At 40.6% G+C, this 19,033-nt stretch overlaps 1 protein-coding gene across 2 annotated transcripts in view; it reads left to right on the plus strand.

The window, feature by feature from the left end:
- Positions 1 to 19,033, plus strand: part of ABCB1 (ATP binding cassette subfamily B member 1) — a 101,840-nt gene that overhangs the window by 38,397 nt on the left and 44,410 nt on the right. For both annotated transcript variants that reach the window (XM_052638705.1, XM_052638706.1), the window contains exons 8-14: positions 1,991 to 2,115; positions 14,725 to 14,896; positions 15,839 to 15,952; positions 16,097 to 16,207; positions 16,295 to 16,420; positions 16,527 to 16,730; positions 17,919 to 18,089. In XM_052638705.1, the coding sequence (XP_052494665.1) occupies positions 1,991 to 2,115; positions 14,725 to 14,896; positions 15,839 to 15,952; positions 16,097 to 16,207; positions 16,295 to 16,420; positions 16,527 to 16,730; positions 17,919 to 18,089 (1,023 nt within the window). The remainder of the gene's footprint in view (positions 1 to 1,990; positions 2,116 to 14,724; positions 14,897 to 15,838; positions 15,953 to 16,096; positions 16,208 to 16,294; positions 16,421 to 16,526; positions 16,731 to 17,918; positions 18,090 to 19,033) is intronic.

Here is a 19,033-nt window from a genome sequence, read left to right on the forward strand (position 1 = left end):
AATAAAGCATGTATAAATCATCCCAAACAAAATGAAATAACAACCTACACTGAACTGGAAAAAAGGGACAAAGATGAAGGTCAAAACATCTGTCATGGTCAAAACTATTCTAAATGTATTGGTTTCAACAATATATAGTGGCCTGTGTTAGCTTTTAACTTAAAGGAATAACAATTTCATGTGTCTGGCACTGGTACAATTAGGCTTTGTTAAAAAAAAATTAGCAGCTTTTGGAAGAAGGGATGAGTTAGTGAAATTTGATATCGTTTAGGTGGGTGATCACCGTTCTGTTATTTTATATTAGAGGAACAGTAAAGTTCAATTTTCACATCTCTGAGAGTATTTGAAAGTATGTTTTTTCTTTCAACAGACATGATCTGTTAAAAAATAAAACATTTCATGAACATTCTGCTGTAGTCTTGCCTAAGGATATGCTTATCATTATGGAAGGTCATAGAGAAGCCAGGTTTATTGAATCAGTTGGAATGGTACTTGATATTTCAACAATAAATTAGAATAGCACATTTTGAAACTTCTCATTCAAAAATAGTTCTGCTAATCTTCTGTTGTCAGCTGCTGCTGGTGTGGTTGATGGCTGAGGTTTTCAACAAGAGCAGAGAAACAGAGCTAAACTGTATTGTAGGCACCTCTTGCCTTATGCAGACCTGCTTGTTCAGGGATGACAGTGATCTCCCTGGGTCAGGCCCAGCGCTGTGAGCAATTCTGGCAGATATGATAGGGCAGCCCTAGGCAGGTCATTTTGAGAGGTCAGGAAGGTCTAGAGCATCGGTGGGTTGTTGTTTGGGGAACCAAAGAGGAAGGTGCACACCGTACAACATCTGCCATGGAACCTGGTTGGTAAAGGTTCGTTTGCCCTCAGCCACCCATTCCTGCATCTGCCGTAGCTCCTTTACATTCGCACGCAGCAGAGGAAGAAATGCGCTCTTAAAATCAAAACAACTTTGAACTTTTTCTGAAAAGAAGGAATAGGCTATTATTACTTATACAAATGAGTCCACAGATGCTATAAATTATTTATTGAAAGAGTATATTTACTCAGAATTTGATTTGAATTCTTGTGTGCAATATTTAGATGGTTGACTAGTCAAGCATTTCAGGTAAAAATAGTGGTCCTTTGCCCTCGTCAGTTGACTCAGTTTTACTCACAGAGCCCTCTGGGATTCCACACATGTCGGTGGCTGGTTTTAGAGAGAGATTCACTCCAGTGGCCGTTGATTCATGCTGTGAAGCCTTAAATCCTGGATATTGCACTTACTAGCAAACGACTTGACCTCTTTCTTGTTCCATTTCCTCATGTATTGACGGGGGAAAATAATGCCTACTTCTTGGTACAATTGAGAAGAGTCAGTGAAGGAGATCCTGTGTATATAAAGGACCTGGTACTGGTCCTTCCAGAGAACAGATGCTCAGGGACCAAACAGAAAAACCAAAGAGCGTCCATAAAAGAGGCCTCCATGGTGGCCTAATGTGGTGCTGAGAAACCCTGCTGGAAGGAGCTCTGCTTCCCTGCCATTGGAAACCTCCCTGAGGTCCTGTCACTGCACAGTGCTTGGTCCCCGTGTTCTCCTGGCCTCCTACCTTGGTATTTCTGAACCAGAGTATACTTAGCAATTGCTATGTTGAGTACACCTATGTTTTTGATATACTGCCCCATTTTCTGTATTTATTAATGTTTAGAGTATACACTTTTTTTAAGATGTAAAATCTCCCCCAAAGTCCCAGATTTATTTATTTGTATGAGAATCCATGGCGTATAGTGAGAAAGTTGAAATTTTACTTTATTATATACCATCTCAGTCCAAAAAGAAATGGCTATAATATGTATATTAACAAACAGGACTTCATAACCAAAGACGAGTAAAAGACTTATATACAGTACAGTATACTATGTACCAGCAGCATTTGTGTACAGAAGGTAAAATTAACTTGTTAAAAATTTTAAATTATCTGCAATTGCATTTTTAAACAGATACTGTCTTCATTTACTGATAAAGAACTTTTGGCGTATGCAAAAGCTGGAGCAGTAGCTGAAGAGGTCTTAGCGGCTATTAGAACTGTGATTGCATTTGGAGGACAAAAGAAAGAACTTGAAAGGTTTGAGTCTCCTTTTTTAAGTTGGTAGAGATGTTAAATTCTGTCATCTTAAATGTCCTTCAGGTTGAAGGTGATGATTATAAGGTACTGTCTGATGTATATGTTTCCTTAAATAGCTTCTTGGATATATTACAGCATCGTTAATATTCTGGAGAAGCTGTCATTCTAATTGTTGTAATTCTTCCTATATCTGCTAATTCAAAGTGTTTTCTAGAGTCTCCTAGGTGGGTAGTGAGATAAACTAGTTTCTTAAGGCTGAAACATAATTAATATCTCTGATGATAATTTTTCTCCATCAAGTTAATTCTTGATTCTCTATGAATGAATATTTTGTGGTAGATGGATGGGGTTATTAAGTCAAAATAATGGTTACTTCTTGGGGAGGTGAGGGGTTGGTGATAAAAGTGGGGCACATGGCAGGGGCATCTTGATTCTGACGTATTTCATGACCTCAGCTGTGCTTACATGAGTGCTCACTGTACACTCTAAACTGTACACACTATGTTTGGAGTGTACTTTTCTCATATGATATATTTCATACCCATAAAGATATCCTCTGAGAGAATTTGTGATGGCTATGTACCTATCATAGTTCAGAGGAAAGCAATATCTGTGCTCTATCTCACTTTTTGTGAACGTTTTTGCTTTTGCCTTAACATGCGTCTGACTAAAAAATGGGAAGTCTTGCTTCATTGCCTTGCAAATAACCAGTCAAATGAAGCCCCTCTTCTCTTGGAACTTAAATTCTGGCAGGGGGAGGGGACGATACAAACAACCACAGGTCAACAAGGTATCTAATGTACCAGTTGGGGTAAAATTGTTTCAGTTCAGTCAGTTCAGTTCAGTCGCTCAGTTGTGTCCGACTCTTTGCGACCCCATGAATCGCAGCACGCCAGGCCTCCCTGTCCATCACCAACTCCCAGAGTTCACTCAGACTCACATCCATCGAGTCAGTGATGCCATCCAGCCATCTCATCCTCTGTCATCCCCTTCTCCATTAGAGTCATGGGGGTACTGTTTCAAGAGTGTATTCAGCAAAGTACTTTCTAAATAAATGTCTGAGTTGACACAGGATGAAATTTTGAACTTTGCGTTCATTTCCAGTTTTTCTCAATGGAGAGGTGTATCAGAAAAAGAATCTGTTTACCAACATGGGGCGACAAATCTTATCTGATTCTGCCTAGTTATTGCACCAAGGGAAAGCATCTCTCCGTAGAAATCAAAATTGCAAGCCTCACCTTCAGGTGCTGCTAGAGTTTGAATTTATAATACTCTGAGGACCAAGGAGCTCTCTCTTCCTAAAGCTGAGGGTTTCACATTAAAAGTGAATCCGAGTCCATTGGTAGCACTAGGGTGTTGGGTAGAAGAAATTTAAAAGTTGCTGAAAATTTGTGAACTAAGCAGCTAAATTAAAAGTTAGAAAAAGAATAACAGAGAGAAGGAAGTGTAAGAAGGATAAAGGATTAAGAGCAAAAACATTTTAATAGAAAATAAAGATAAAGAAGCAAAGGGTTGACAAAAAATCATTAATTAATTTTTATGAAAATACAGATAAATAATGAAGTAGTATTTTGCAGGTTAAATCAGGAACAAAATGCAAGAGAACAAGGGAAAACGTTGCTACAGATTTTTTAAAATCTATTTTAAGAGTTAGCAGTTTTATACCAGTAATTAAAAGTCCCTGATGAGATAGATTACATCCCAGAAAAATATAGGTTAAAATTCTCACTTAAGACGCAAACTTGAGTAGAAGCATAATCATTAAAGGAATTGAATCCAATTTAAAATCTCCGTCTTTTGCCTTTCATATACATACACGCATAAACACGCAAAAACCCACCAGGTCCAGATAATTTTCCAGACAGATTTTACCAAAACTTCAAGAAAGAGATAACCCCATCTTACAGAGATTGAGAGAATGAAAAAAACTGAGTTCACTTTATGAGGCTAGTATAACCTTGACATCATTACAAGATAGCAGGTTTATGAGAAAGGAAAATTATAAGGCAGTTTCATCTAAAATATAGATGCAAAAAGCCTAGATAAATTATTTGCTAAATGAATCAATGTGAAAACTATCATCAGATTAAAACAAATTTCTGAACCTGATGGCTTGATCTCATAAGTGCAAAGATGATTTAAAATCCATGAATATAATTAACCACACTAGTAGACTGGAAGAAAGACATTTTGTTTTGATGGATTAAGTAAAAGTATTAATTACAGATGATTCATGACAAAAGCTTTCCTAATTTAATAAAGAATATGTACCAGATACCTACAGGAAATTTTATTAAATGGGAAAATGTTAATAGCATTCCTTTAAAGTAATGAAACAAATATGTCTGCTAGCATTATTTCTATTTAGGGTTGTACTGGTACAAGATAGTAAAATTAAGGAAAAAATAACAGTAAGAATAATAAAAATAAAGAAGAAAAGTTATTAGGTTGCTAGACAAAAAGCAAAACTGTCATTCTGTATAGAGTATGTGATTGTCTACACAGCAACTCCAGTAACAGTGTAATAAGCTCTGCAGACCAACAGTGTACGGGAAGGCCTCTGGGTACCTGATGACAGTTCAGGGGTAAACATGGCATTCCTGTGAACAGCAGTGAGCAGTTAGAGAACATGTCGTATTCCGTCAGTTCTAGGATGCACATTTTTCTCTTGCATTTCATCATCTCTGAAATTGAGACAAATCCTACAATCAGAGCCATCTTACAATTGCTGTGGGTCTGGATAGAGAAGCTCAGTTCTTGCAGGAAGGATTTGTGTTTGCTTCTGCCACTCACTAGGGGCACTATTAACCTGAGCCTGTGTACATTATATCCTTTGGCTAGGAGTTTTTGACCACACTGGTGAATTCATATTTTTCAGACCTGTATAAGCATTGCCTTTTATGGTTCCAGTTCCCAGGGGACATGTTTTTTCCCCCCACCCTTCATCTCTTGTCAAGGCTGAGACAAGCAGGTTCTCCTGCTGCCACTTTCCATGGTGCACATGCTTATTATATTGAGGCTGCAGCCTTTTGGGTCCCTGCTGTATATGGAGTGTTCTATTAAACTCCTTTATTACTGTTGCATAAAATAACATGATTATAATACTTCTTAGATTAATGGCATCCAAAATTGAAGAATATGATAATTTTAGGAGATATTATTAGCAATGAAAAACTATAATGATGTATAACCTGGATGTAAGGAGGGAAAGGTGTCAAGTCCGATATTCAAAACTTAGATAAATCTTATTTTAGTTCACTGAAAGTTTAAAGGAATTGAAAGTATTTTTTAATGGAGAGATCTAAGTAATTAGATAGTGATTGCAGCCATGAAATTAAAAGATGCTTACTCCTTGGAAGGAAAGTTATGACCAACCTAGATAGCATATTAAAAAGCAGAGACATTACTTTGTCAACAAAGGTCCATCTAGTCAAGGCTATGGGTTTTCCAGAAGTCATGTATGGATGTGAGAGTTGGACTATAAAGAAAGCTGAGCACCAAAGAATTGATGCTTTTGAACTGTGGTGTTGGAGAATACTCTTGAGAGTCCCTTGCATTGCAAGGAGATCCAACCAGTCCATCCTAAAGGAGACCAGTCCTGGATGTTTATTAGAAGGACTGATGTTGAAGCTGAAACTCAAATACTTTGGCCACCTGATGCGAAGAGCTGACTCATTTGTAAAGACAAGGATGCTGGGAAAGATTGAGGGCAGGAGGAGAAGGGGACAACAGAGGATGAGATGGTTGGATGGCATCACTGACTCAATGGACATGGGTTTGGGTGGACTCCGGGAGTTGGTGATGGACAGGGAGGTCTGGCGTGCTGCAATTCATGGGGTTGCAAAGAGTCAGACACGACTGAGCGACAGAACTGAACTGAAGTAATGAGATACAGGTTTTTTTGTTTTGTTTTTTATAGAAGATAGTGATCAACTTTTTAACAAGCAAATGGGCGTACACAGTTATATATAGAATTATTTCTTCAGAAGATGTTATTTACTGGACTGTGTCTTTGAAAGTTCCCCTAGAAAATTGGATATTATTGGAAATTAGTTTTTCGTGAATATCAGGAGTAGACTCAAGACTACAGCCTGATGGCCTAAGGTTCTCTCCAGCTTGGCCATTTCTGGAACGTTCAATTCATTTGACAAATTTATCCAGCATCTACTATCTGCCAAGCACTGTGCTAGGCTCTGGGTTTTCACTTGTGTATTGGCAGTGAGTGAAAGTCGCCTAGTTGTATCCGACTCATTGTGACCCCATGGGCTATAGCCTGCCAGGCTCCTCTGTCCATGAAATTTTCCAGGCAAGAGTATTGGAGTGGGTTGCCATTTCCTTCTCCAATCTTTGAATAAAAAATAGAAAGAAAAATATCTTTGTTAATCAGTGCCCAGGCTGATTTCTTTATACATTCTAGCATTATTCATATATTGAATCCTGGCATTCTTATAGAGTTTTAATTCTGGTATTAAACTGATTCAATTAAACAGTGTTTTTTTTTTTTTAAGTTGATACAAATAAGTAACCAGGTCTTCAAAAATTATAATAAACTTTCAAAACCAAAGTAGACCTCACTGGATATTTTCTTTTAACATCAAAAAGCTTCAAAATCAATTGTCTGTTAAACAAAATGAAAATTTAGAAATGTTTTCTCAAAATATGGATATAATTATGTTAAACCCTCCAGAATATGACAGAAATACTTTTCTGAATTTTATTCAATTTTAATTTTACTTATGCGTTAGGTGATGTTTTTTGGTATTCATATCAGAAGTTCCTTGAAAAGCTGTTTCTATTAACTATTTCTTATAATGATTATTCAAAAAGTAAATGTAAAGTGTTTTAAACAGTTGAAAACCTAAGGAAAGGAAGTTTCAGGTCATAATCATATTCCTCTGTTTAAGTTTTCAGATAATTCCTAATGCTTGATCAGTTTGTATTTAGAACACTACACTTACCTTCCCTGTTGATGCGAACCTTGCAAAAGAATCAGCATGTTTCCTCAGGCTCTGAGTTATAGGAAGTCTGTATGTCTGTGGACATCTTGATATGCTACTTTATCTTTGCCTTTTTTGCCCTCATATGATCCCTGGTCAAAATAATAAGGTGGAAAAAAAGAGAAGGAAGGGAGGGAGGAGAGCAGGAAGGAAAAAAAAAATCATCAGAGACATGAATTAAATCTTGAATTGTTTAAACGTGTTCTGAAGGAATCAAAGAATGTGCTGATGAGAGTGAGCAGAACAAGTGTACTTTAACCATGGTTGTCAAGGAAGGCATGCGTGTTGGCTATTTGAGGTTTCCTGGAGGCTGGTACTTGAGGGAAGAGAAAAAGCCTGCTGTAGTAGGGTAGGGACACAGGAATCTTCCAGGTTTCCCGAGATGGCAGAGACTTTGGTATATTTTAGAAAATATCCTAAGGCTTGTGTGACTGGAACTCAGTTGAGTGAGAGGGGATTGAGGTGAAGAGGGGCTGTTGAGGGTGGGTGGGGGCCAGAACATGGGGACTGGCATATCCTGGTAAGGAGTCAGGATTTAACTCCAAGGGCACAGGGATGCAGTTGAGGGATTTAAACAAGGGGTTGATGTCTACCTTATGTCTTAAAATCATTTCTCTGTCTATAATTGGTCCGGTGAATGAATCAGTTCAGTTCATTTCAGTCGCTCAGTCGTGTCCGACTCTTTGCGACCCCATGAATTGCAGCACGCCAGGCCTTCCTGTCCATCACCAACTCCCAAAGTTTATTCACTAATGTCCATCAATTGGTGATGCCATCCAGCCATCTCATCCTCTGTCGTCCCCTTCTCCTCCTGCCCACAATCCCTCCCAGCATCCGAGTCTTTTCCAATGAGTCAACTCATCACATGAAGTGGCCAAAGTACTGGAGTTTCAGCTTTAGCACCAGTCCTTCCAAGGAACACTCAGGACTGATCTCCTTTAGAATGGACTGGTTGGATCTCCTTGCAGTCCAAGGGACTCTTAAGAGTCTCCTCCAACACCACAGTTCAAAAGCATCAATTCTTCGGTGCTCAGCTTTTTTCACAGTCCAACTCTCACATCCATACAAGACCACTGGAAAAACCATAGCCTTGACTAGACAGACCTTTGTTGACAAAGTAATGTCTCTACTTTTTAATATGCTATTTAGGTTGGTTATAACTTTCCTACCAAGAAGTAAGCGTCTCAATTTCATGGCTGCAGTCACCATCTGCAGTGATTTTGGAGCCCAGAAAAATAAAGTCTGACACGGTTTCCACTGTTTCCCCATCTATTTCCCATGAAGTGATGGGACCAGATGCCATGATCTTTGTTTTCTGAATGTTGAGCTTTAAGCCAACTTTTTCACTTTCCTCTTTTACTTTCATCAAGAAGCTTTTGAGTTCCTCTTCACTTTCTGCCATAGGGGTGGTGTCCTCTGCATATCTGAGGTTATTGATATTTCTCCCAGCAGTCTTGATTCCAGCTTGTGCTTCTTCCAGCCCCGCGTTTCTCATGATGTACTCTGCCTAGAAGTTAAATAAGCAGGGTGACAATATGCAGCCTTGACATACTCCTTTTCCTATGTGGAACCAGTCTGTTTTTCCATGTCCAGTTCTAACTGTTGCTTCCTGACCTGCATATAGGTTTCTCAAGAAGCAAGTCAGGTGGTCTGGTATTCCCATCCCTTTCAGAATTTTCCACAGTTTATTGTGATCCACTCAGTCAAAGGCTTTGGCATAGTCAATAAAGCAGAAATAGATGTTTTTCTGGAACTCTCTTGCTTTTTCCATGATCCAGCGGATGTTGGCAATTTGATCTCTGGTTCCTCTGCCTTTTCTAAAACCAGCTTGAACATCTGGGAGTTCATGGTTCACGTTTTGCTGAAGCCTGGCTTGGAGAATTTTGAGCATTACTTTACTAACGTGTGAGATGAGTGCAACTGTGCGGTAGTTTGAGCATTCTTTGGCATTGCCTTTCTTTGGGATTGGAATGAAAACTGACCTTTTCCAGTCCTGTGGCCACTGCTGAGTTTTCCAAATTTGCTGGCAAATTGAGTGCAGCACTTTCACAGCATCATCTTCCAGGATTTGAAATAGCTCAACTGGAATACCATCATCTCCACTGGCTTTGTTTGTAGTGATGCTTGCTAAGGCCCACTTGACTTCACATTCCAGGATGTCTGGCTCTAGGTGAGTGATCACACCATCGTGATTATCCGGGTCATGAAGATCTTTTTTGTACAGTTCTTCTGTGTATTCTTGGCACCTCTTCTTAATACCTTCTGCTTTTATTAGATCCATATCATTTTTGTCCTTTATTGAGCCCATCTTTGCATGAAATGTTCCCTTGGTATCTCTAATTTTCTTGAAGAGATCTCTAGTTTCCCATTTTGTTGTATTCCTCTACTTCTTTGCATTGATTGCTGGCTTTCTTATCTCTACTTGCTATTCTTGGGAATTCTGCATTAAGATACTTATATCTTTCCTTTCCTCCTGCTTTTTGCTTCTCTTCTTTTCACAGCTATTTGTAAGGCCTCCCCAGTCAGCCATTTTGCTTTTTTGTATTTCTTTTTTTTTTGTAAATTGTCTTTATTCCTGTCTCCTTACAATGTCACGAACCTTCATCCATAGTTCATCAGGCACTCTGTGTATCAGATCTAGTCCCTGAAATCTTTTTCTCACTTTCACTGTATAATCATAAGGGATTTGATTTAGGTCATACCTGAATTGTCTAGTGGTTTTCCCTGCTTTCTTCTATTTAAGTCTGAATTTGGCAATAAGGAGTTCATGGTTTGAGCCACAGTCAGCTCCCGGTCTTGTTTTTGGTAACTGTATAGAGCTTCTCCAACTTTGGCTGCAGAGAATATAATCGGTCTGATTTCAGTGTCAACCATCTGGTGATGTCCATGTGTAGAGTCGTCTCTTGTGTTGTTGGAAGAGGGTTTTGTCTATGACCAGTGCATTCTCTTGGAAAAACTCTGTTAGCCTTTGCCCTGCTTCATTCCGTATTCCAAGGCCAAATTTGCCTATTACCCCAGGTGTTTCTTGACCCCCTACTTTTGCATTCCAGTCCCCTGTGATGAAAAGGACATCTTTTTTGGGTGTTAGTTCTAAAAGGTCTTGTAGGTCTTCATAGAACTGTTCAACTTCAGCTTCTTCAGCGTTCCTGGTCAGGGCATAGACTTGGATTACTGTGATATTGAATGGTTTGCCTTGGAAATGAACAGAGATCATTGTGTCATTTTTGAGCTTGCATCCAAGTACTGCATTTCGGACTCTTTTGTTGACCATGATGGCTACTCCATTTCGTTCAAGGGATTCCTGCCCGCAGTAGCAGATATAATGGTCATCTGAGTGAAATTCACCCATTCCAGTCCATTTTAGTTCACTGATTCCTAGAATTCGACATTCACTCTTGTCATCTCCTGTTTGACCCCTTCCCATTTGCTTTGATTCATGGACCTGACATTCCAGGTTCCTATGCAATATTGCTTTTTACAGCATCGAACCTTGCTTCTATCACCAGTCACATCCACAGCTGGGTGTTGTTTTTGCTTTGGCTCCATCCCTTCATTGTTTTTGGAGTTATTTCTCCACTGATCTCCAGTAGCATATTGGGCACCTACTGACCTGGGGAGTTCCTCTTTCAGTGTCCTATCATTTTGCCTTTTCATACTGTTCATGGGGTTCTCAAGGCAAGAATACTGAAGTGGCTTGCCATTCCCTTTTCCAGTGGACCACATTTTGTTAGACCTATCCACCATGACCCGCCCATCTTGGGTTGCCCCACCGGGCATGGCTTAGTTTCATTGAATTAGACAAGGCTGTGGTCCGTGTGACCAGATTGACTAGTTTTCTGTGAGTATGGTTTCAGTGTGTCTGCCCTCTGATGCCCTCTTGCAATACCTACTGTCTTACTTGGGTTTCTCTTACCTTGCACGTGGGGTATCTCTTCACGGCTGCCAGCAAAGCACAGCCGCTGCTCCTTACCTTGGACGAGGGGTATCTCCTCACGGCAGCCCATCCTGATCTTCAACATGGAGTAACTCATGTGAGCTACCCCACACCTGAGGTCAGGGCAGAAACCTTAGGCGCTTCACCAAGCCGGAAGTCAGGGGTGTTGGCCGAGAGGAGCAACCCCATGCCCTAGGTCAAGGGCGGTGGCCGAGAGGAGCAACCCCACACCTGAGGTCAGGGCCAGCGGCCGAGTAAGCAACCCCATGTCCAAGGAGTGGCGGCTGCGCGGGTGAAGTAGGGCCGAGAGGTGAATGGATGAGAGCCGTCAAAAATTTGAACTGCTCAGAAAACTATTGAGATGTTCTAGGAGAAGGATGGTAAGTCCCTGGATTTGGGATTTAATTTGAAAGTAGAAGTATTAAGGGACTTCCCAGGTGACTCAATGGTAAAGAATCTGCCTGCCAGTACAGTAAATGTGAGAGACACAGGTTCGATCCATGGGTCAGGAAGATCCCCTGGAGAAGGAAATGGCAGCCCATTCCAGTCTTCTTGCCTGGAGAATCTGATGGACAGAGGAGCCTGGTGGGCTACAGTCCATGGGATGGCAGAAGAGTCAGACATGACTTAGTGACTAAAGCAGTGATGATAGAATTATTAAAGCTATTCTTAGACCAAATATAATTCTTCAGTTTTCCTTCTAGTTCTTACCCTTCCCTTTGCTGCTTCCACATAGACAGGTAATTAAGGTCTTACTCTAATTTTCTCTTCAAATTAGCAGGTATAGTAGGATCTCTCAAATTCTCTCAGAATTTAAAGTGAATTTAATTCAGTAGTATACAGTGGGGCTTCCGTGGTGGCCCAGAGGGTAAAGAATTTGCTTGGAATGCAGGAGACCTGGGTTTGATCCCTGGGTTGGGAAGATCCCCTGGAGAAGGGAGTAGCTATCCACACCAATATTCTTTCCTGGAAAATCCCATGGAGAGGAGCCTGCTAGGGGTTGCAAGAAGTCCGACACAGCTGAGTGACTAACACACAGGCACACACAGCAGAAATTTTTCCTTGCTCTCATAGGTGGCTATTTGCATCATTGATAAATGTGTTCATGTTACTTAAGAATAGTTTTTTCTAATTGTTAGTGTTTTGTTATGTAACTTTGACCCCTTTTAGGAAATTCTACTTTACCATTTTGATATTAGAGTTTTTAATGAATTGATGATTTTAATATCTGATTTTATACATGTGACATTTTTGTTGACAAGCTAATCAAAAAGCCTATGCAAAAGGAGTAGTGCTTGCTTCTCCTCCTTCCTTACCCCCTTCTTTTTTTCATTTATCTCTTCTGGCATCTAAGTGATTTTCTTCCTTGTTGCTTCTTCCTGTGCAAAAGTTTCTTCTGGCTGCTTGGGACACAGCATATCACAGTGATTTCTACATTAGTCTCGGTAAGCAAGAACTGAAATAAAGGCAAAACAAAGTGTGAGTCATAAGCATTAAAGTTCCTTAAATGTAATCATGTATAAGTTATGCCCAGTGGTACTTTCATATCACATCAGCTCATAAAGTGGAAAACATGTATATTCAACCATTGAAGCACATTTCTCAAAAATAATTTTCTGGTCAAGGGTTATAACTGGCTAGTTGGAGATTTAAATTTTTTGGAGGGAGAAACTTTCATAATGTATTACCATTTTATCACTGTAAAGTTCTGTTTAAATTTACTCTTTAGGAAGTAATCATGTAAATTTCACTGGGCCATGCCATGCTTTGGTAACTGGTTTTTGGTGAAGTAGGTTTTAAATGTCATGAGGGCATGAAAGAATACATGCTCATATCTGAGCAGGGCTTGACCTCTGCTTGTACGTTCTAACAAATGGAACAAATCCTCCAAAAAAATTAATATAATCCTGTATAATGTTTATACCATCCTGTGTTTATGGATCACAGAACTCAAAATATATAGCCTATTAAAAATAAATTCTTTCATTTCAGCAATTATGAGCTCCTCTTTCTTCAAGGCAATGTTCTGATGTCCTGAGGGAGTTGTATTAAGAGAATAAGGACAGATTTAAGGCTCAATTACAGTCTGTTCTCTGATAGTTTTACCATGGTTCTGTATCTGCAAAGATCCTTCTTTTCCTTTAAATCTGATCCCCATTCACTTATCTCCATATCTCTCTTCTTAAGCAGAGCAGTCTGCTATGCACCTATCTCCTTTAATTTGAATATCAGAAATTAACCACTTCCTCAGGGTTTAAAAAGTGCTCAAATTATGTTAAGTGATTAGAATGAGAGGGAAATGTCTATCAACAGTCTCCAGCATTGCTTTGGTTTTTGTTTGCTTCCTCGGTTTTGCCCTCTTTTGTGTAATCCCCTGTATTTGCTGTAAGAATTATTCATGGGTGCTTCTCTGGTGGCTCATACGGTAAAGAATCTGCCTGCAATACAGGGGACCTGAGTTCAGTACCTGGGTCAGGAAGATCCCCCGGAGGGGAGGGCACGGCAACCCACTCCAGTATTCTTGCCTGGGAAATCTCACGGACAGAGGAGGTTGGTGGGCTGCAGTCCTTAGGGTTGCAAAGAGTCGACAGGACTTAGCACAGGACATGGTTTATTTACATGTAAACAGTCTTAGATGGCAATTCAGAGCACTCAGATTGCTCCTACGCATGTGTTTTTCTCATTTGGTCCTTGCAGCAGCCCCAGAGGGAGGCAGGGCAGGGAGCAAACTGCCTTCATCCTTGATGTGCAGAGGTTTCAAGGACTTACTTGTATTGAGTACTTTCTTTTTTGAAATTAATTTTTATTGGAGTATAGTTGCTTTATCATGTTGTGCTAGTTTCTGTCATACAGCAAAGAGAATCAGATATACACACACACCCACACCCACCCACCCACCCATATCCCCACCCACACCCACCCACCCACCCATATCCCCTCTTTTTTTCATTTCTTTCCCATTTAGGTCACCACAGAGCACTGAGTAGAGTTCCCTGTGCTCATTAGTTACCTGTTCTATGCATAGTATCAGTAGTTGTCAGTCCAGACCTCCGAATTCATCCCACCCCATCTCTTCCCCCTCTTGATGTCTATATGTTTGTTTTCTACGTCTGTGTCTTTATTTCTGTTTTGCAAATAAGATTGTCTATACTATTTTTCTAGATTCCATATGTGTTAATTTTTGGTATTTGTTTTCTTCTGACTTATTTTGCTCTGTATGACAGTCTCTAGGTCCACATCTCCACAAACGTCTATATTGAGTACTTTCTAGCATTAATCTTCATTTTATTAATACATTTAAAATGCATGCAGATTTTAAAGGGGAAACACAAGTGTGTTCATAGCTTGTGTTTTGTCTTATATATGAACAGTGCAAGTGCTGTAAGTTTGCTAAGTATTACTTCTTTTATTTCACTATTGCTAAGGCCAGAGAAGGTGCTTTAGAACATGCCTCCACAAATTACTTAATTTCCATAAGACCTCAGTTTCCTTTTCTACACAAAGAGATTAAAATAGTAGTAACATCATAGGGTCAACCTGTGGACAAAAGGGAGAAAATGCATGCAAAGCACCCATCAGAGGCCTGGGCACGTCTTGAGTACTCAACAACCATCATGCTGTATTGACCCATTTTGTAAGATTTTACAAGCATGTGTGATAATTTGTTACTTCTCCCAGGTACAACAAAAACTTGGAAGAAGCCAAGAGAATTGGAATAAAGAAGGCTATCACAGCCAACATCTCTATGGGAGCTGCTTTTCTGTTGATCTATGCATCCTATGCCCTGGCGTTCTGGTATGGGACCTCCTTGGTCCTCTCAAGAGAATATTCCATTGGACAAGTGCTCACAGTAAGTGATATCATAGTAAGAGATGAATCACCTTTAAAATGGCAGTGAAATTTAGTAGTGTTGGTTTGACTGTTAGAGAATTATTTTTGAAGAATTATTAAATAATGACCAAGAAGAGTGAGTGAGAGCCTGAGGTTTGATATCAGGCTGATCTGATTCAAATTCTGGCTATGCCACTTACTGCCTGTATGATTTGGTTCAGCGACCTAGACTTTTGAAGACTCTGTTACGTCTTCCACAAAATGGAAATGACAGGAGTAAGATGCCATAACTTTTAGTGTTGTTGTAAGGACTAGTCGAGAAAGTAAATATAGAAACACTTAGCAAAATTTCTTCTCTGTAAGTTGTTGGATAATATAACTACTGTGTGATTTACAAAAAAATGAACAGTGACTGTAGTCCTCTTTAACATCTCTAGAGAAACAGTGTCAAATGTACGGTACAAAACTGATTTGGGCAAAATATTTACAAAATATTTTCCTATGTACCGTTCCACTTGATACAACAACACTTAAATTGCTTGGTAGGGAAAACAGAATCTTGTCTCTTTTTGCAAATAAAGAAATTGAAGTCCAGACTGTCAGAGGATCACCTGAAGACATACAGCCATTTAGAGCTCAATCCAGGGTTCAGACCTCAGGTTTCTGACTCTCATAGTAGGGTTTATCTCCAGTATACCCTGCTGATGCTCTAAAACAAAATTCTTGGCTTTTGAAGACATATGAAAATATTCTAGTCATATAGAATTTATTATTTCACAGATCCAGTAAGACTAATTCAGCATTCTCAACTGAAAAGTACCTCAATTTTAAAAATAATAGTTTTATTAGTCAGTATTCATATGTTATCTTGCCATGTAAAACTTTAACTAACGATATTAAAAATATGAAAAAAGCGTACTAAATACTAAGTAACTTGATGCTTTTACTTCACATTCCTCAGGTCTTCTTTTCTGTATTAATTGGAGCTTTTAGTATTGGACAGGCATCTCCAAACATTGAGGCATTTGCAAACGCAAGAGGAGCAGCTTATGAAGTCTTCAAGATCATTGATAACGTAAGTCAGGGCTGGCCATTTATCTGTCTGTCTAAAACAGTGTATTTCTTTATCACTTTTATTCAGCTCTCCACAAATGTAATTGTAATGTATTTATTGTAACCTAGTAGTTGCTGTAACCTTCTGAAATTTTATTCTGTTTAGAAACCAAGCATCGACAGCTATTCAAACGCTGGGCACAAACCTGACAATATTAAAGGAAATCTGGAATTCAGAAATGTTCACTTCCATTACCCATCTCGAAACGAAGTTAAGGTACAATGAAATGATGACTCAACAGTTCAACAATGTACGTAGTCCTGAAATCTGTGGTTTAAGTTTATTTCTCGTTCATTCTCATAGATCTTGAAGGGCCTCAACTTGAAGGTAGGGAGTGGGCAGACGGTGGCCCTGGTTGGGAACAGCGGCTGTGGGAAGAGCACCACCGTCCAACTGATGCAGAGGCTGTATGACCCCACGGAGGGCATGGTGAGGTGACTCTTGTTCAGCCAGACGCTGCAGCTCTGACTTACCTCAGCAGGTCGCACATCACAAATCTGCGCTATGTGCATATCACAGCTCCTTTTTATTTTAGGTCAGTATCGACGGACAGGATATCAGGACCATCAACGTAAGGTATCTGCGGGAGATTATCGGGGTGGTGAGTCAGGAGCCTGTGCTGTTTGCCACCACGATAGCTGAGAACATTCGCTACGGCCGTGAAGATGTCACCATGGATGAGATTCAGAAAGCTGTGAAGGAAGCCAACGCCTATGACTTTATCATGAAACTGCCTGATGTAAGTCCTTCTCCATCTTTGTTGCACTGGAGGGTCATGGCATGCCGGCCTGACGCATAGGAAGTCAGGGCAGGAATATAAACTGGAGGAACTTCCCAAGGTGGCAGATCAAGATGACTCCAGATTTTAAAGCTCTAGTAGCATCAACTAGTAGTAGACATGCTTTTTAAAAATAAGTATTTTTTGACTACTCTGTGTCTTCATTGCTGCCAGCCGGGTTTCTCCAGTTGTGGGCAGCAGGGGCTACTCTCCAGTTGCAGGCGAGGGCTTCTCATTGTGGTGGCTTCTCTTGATGCAGAGCATGGGCTCTAGGCACCCAGGTGCCAGTAGTTGTAGCTCCGGAGCTCTGGAGCACAGGCTCAGTAGTTGTGGCACACGGTATTAGTTGTTCTGTGGCATGTGGGATCTTTCCGGACCAGGGTTCAAACAGGTGTGCCCTGCATTGCAAGGGAGATTCTTAACCACTGCACCATGAGGGAAGACCTGACTTTTTTTTTTTTTTTAATTAGGGTTGGTTATCGCTAAGTTTGTGGAGTGGGCAGTGGCACCCCACTCCAGTACTCTTGCCTGGAAAATCCCATGGACGGAGGACCCTGGTTGGCTGCAGTCCAGGGGGTCGCTGAGGGTCGGACATGACTGAGCAACTTCACTTTCACTTTTCACTTTCATGCATTGGAGAAGGAAATGGCAACCCACTCCAGTATTCTTGCCTGGAGAATCTCAGGGACGGGGGAGCCTGGTGGGCTGCCGTCTATGGGGTCGCATAGAGTCGGACACAACTGAAGCGACTTAGCAGCAGCAGCAGCAGCATTGCTAAGTTTGAGGCCTCCCAGGTGGTGCCAGTGGTAAAGAACTCACGTCCTAACGCAGGAGACATAAGAGACGATCCCTGGGTTGGGAAGATCCCTGGAGGAGGGCATGGCAGCCCACTCCAGTATTCTTGCCTGGTGAGTTCCATGGACAGAGGAGCCTGGTGAGCTTCAGTCCGTAGAGTCGCAGAGTTCGACACGACTGAAGTGACCGCACGCAGGCATGCACGCACGCACGCCCCCCCCCCCCCCAACACACACACCTGGACCATACTGCCTGTGAGATTTGAGTTGTTTATAGGATTACTTCCCATCTTAAAAATCTGAGCTGAGATTGCTTATTCTGTTGTTTAATCCTCCTGTGTTTTCGATGTTGTAGAAATTTGACACCCTGGTTGGAGAGAGAGGAGCCCAGCTAAGTGGTGGACAGAAGCAGAGAATCGCCATTGCCCGGGCCCTGGTTCGCAACCCCAAGATCCTCCTGCTGGATGAGGCCACCTCAGCGCTGGACACGGAGAGTGAAGCGGTGGTTCAGGCAGCCCTGGATAAGGTGGGTGAACCTCAGTTCAATCCTAGCTGGTTTATAAGCATAAGAACATTCCGTTGTTAATTCTTCTTAATATTATTTTTAAAGAAATCGCTCCTAAAGTAATTCTTTAAGCTATTAAAACCATCAGGCCTCTCTGGATCTGTATAACTTCTATTTCTCTGGTATATTTTCAGGTAGAGATGAATAAACTTTCATTGAAAGATACTTGCACATTTTTTTAAGTTAAACAGTGAGAAATATAGACTCAGGTGAAAGTTGGTCTTCATTGTGCTCTTAAAAACTTAGCCTTAGAGATCACCCTGATGACTAGGTTTTGTGAGTTTTTACTGTTGTCAACACGAGGAAGGTTTACATCTAGTTCTCAGGAGATCAGATGCCTATCAAAGACAATTGGGAAATGAGAGACATCTTATCCTGAGGAGAGTGCCAGAGAGTTGATGACGCTGGGAATGAAATGAAATGTCCTTGAGCATCGAGAGAGTTCGACCTTCCTGCAGTGCCTGAGTTCATGTGACTCACTCACCGGCTAGACTGAGTGTGTGCCACGCCAGTCACCGTGTGCTTGGTCTCTGGTGTCTGGTGACAAGTAGGCTCGCTCTGTGAGGACACGGAACGTGGATACCTTTTCACCCATAAGTGCTGTGAGTTGAAGTGCTCCCGGTAGAACTGAAAGATGAACTCATTTCTGCTCCAACTATCCCCCTCTTCTAATAACAAAACAACTCTCTTTCGCTAAACATCCTGTCAGAGTGCATAACAGATTGTTGAGAAAGGAAAAAGAAAAAAGGTCCCTAACGATTTTGTGGACCAAAGTAGATGGAGATACAATTGAGTCTGCTTTTCCCTCTTCACTTTGCTTATCTGTGTTTTCTTTCTATTCTACCATGTTACTATGTATTAAATTATTAATAAAATGAATTTAGAAAGGTTGCATTAATAAATAC

This window comes from Budorcas taxicolor, chromosome 4 (genome assembly GCF_023091745.1).
Source record: "Budorcas taxicolor isolate Tak-1 chromosome 4, Takin1.1, whole genome shotgun sequence".
In the NCBI taxonomy this organism is placed as follows: Eukaryota; Metazoa; Chordata; class Mammalia; order Artiodactyla; family Bovidae; genus Budorcas; species Budorcas taxicolor.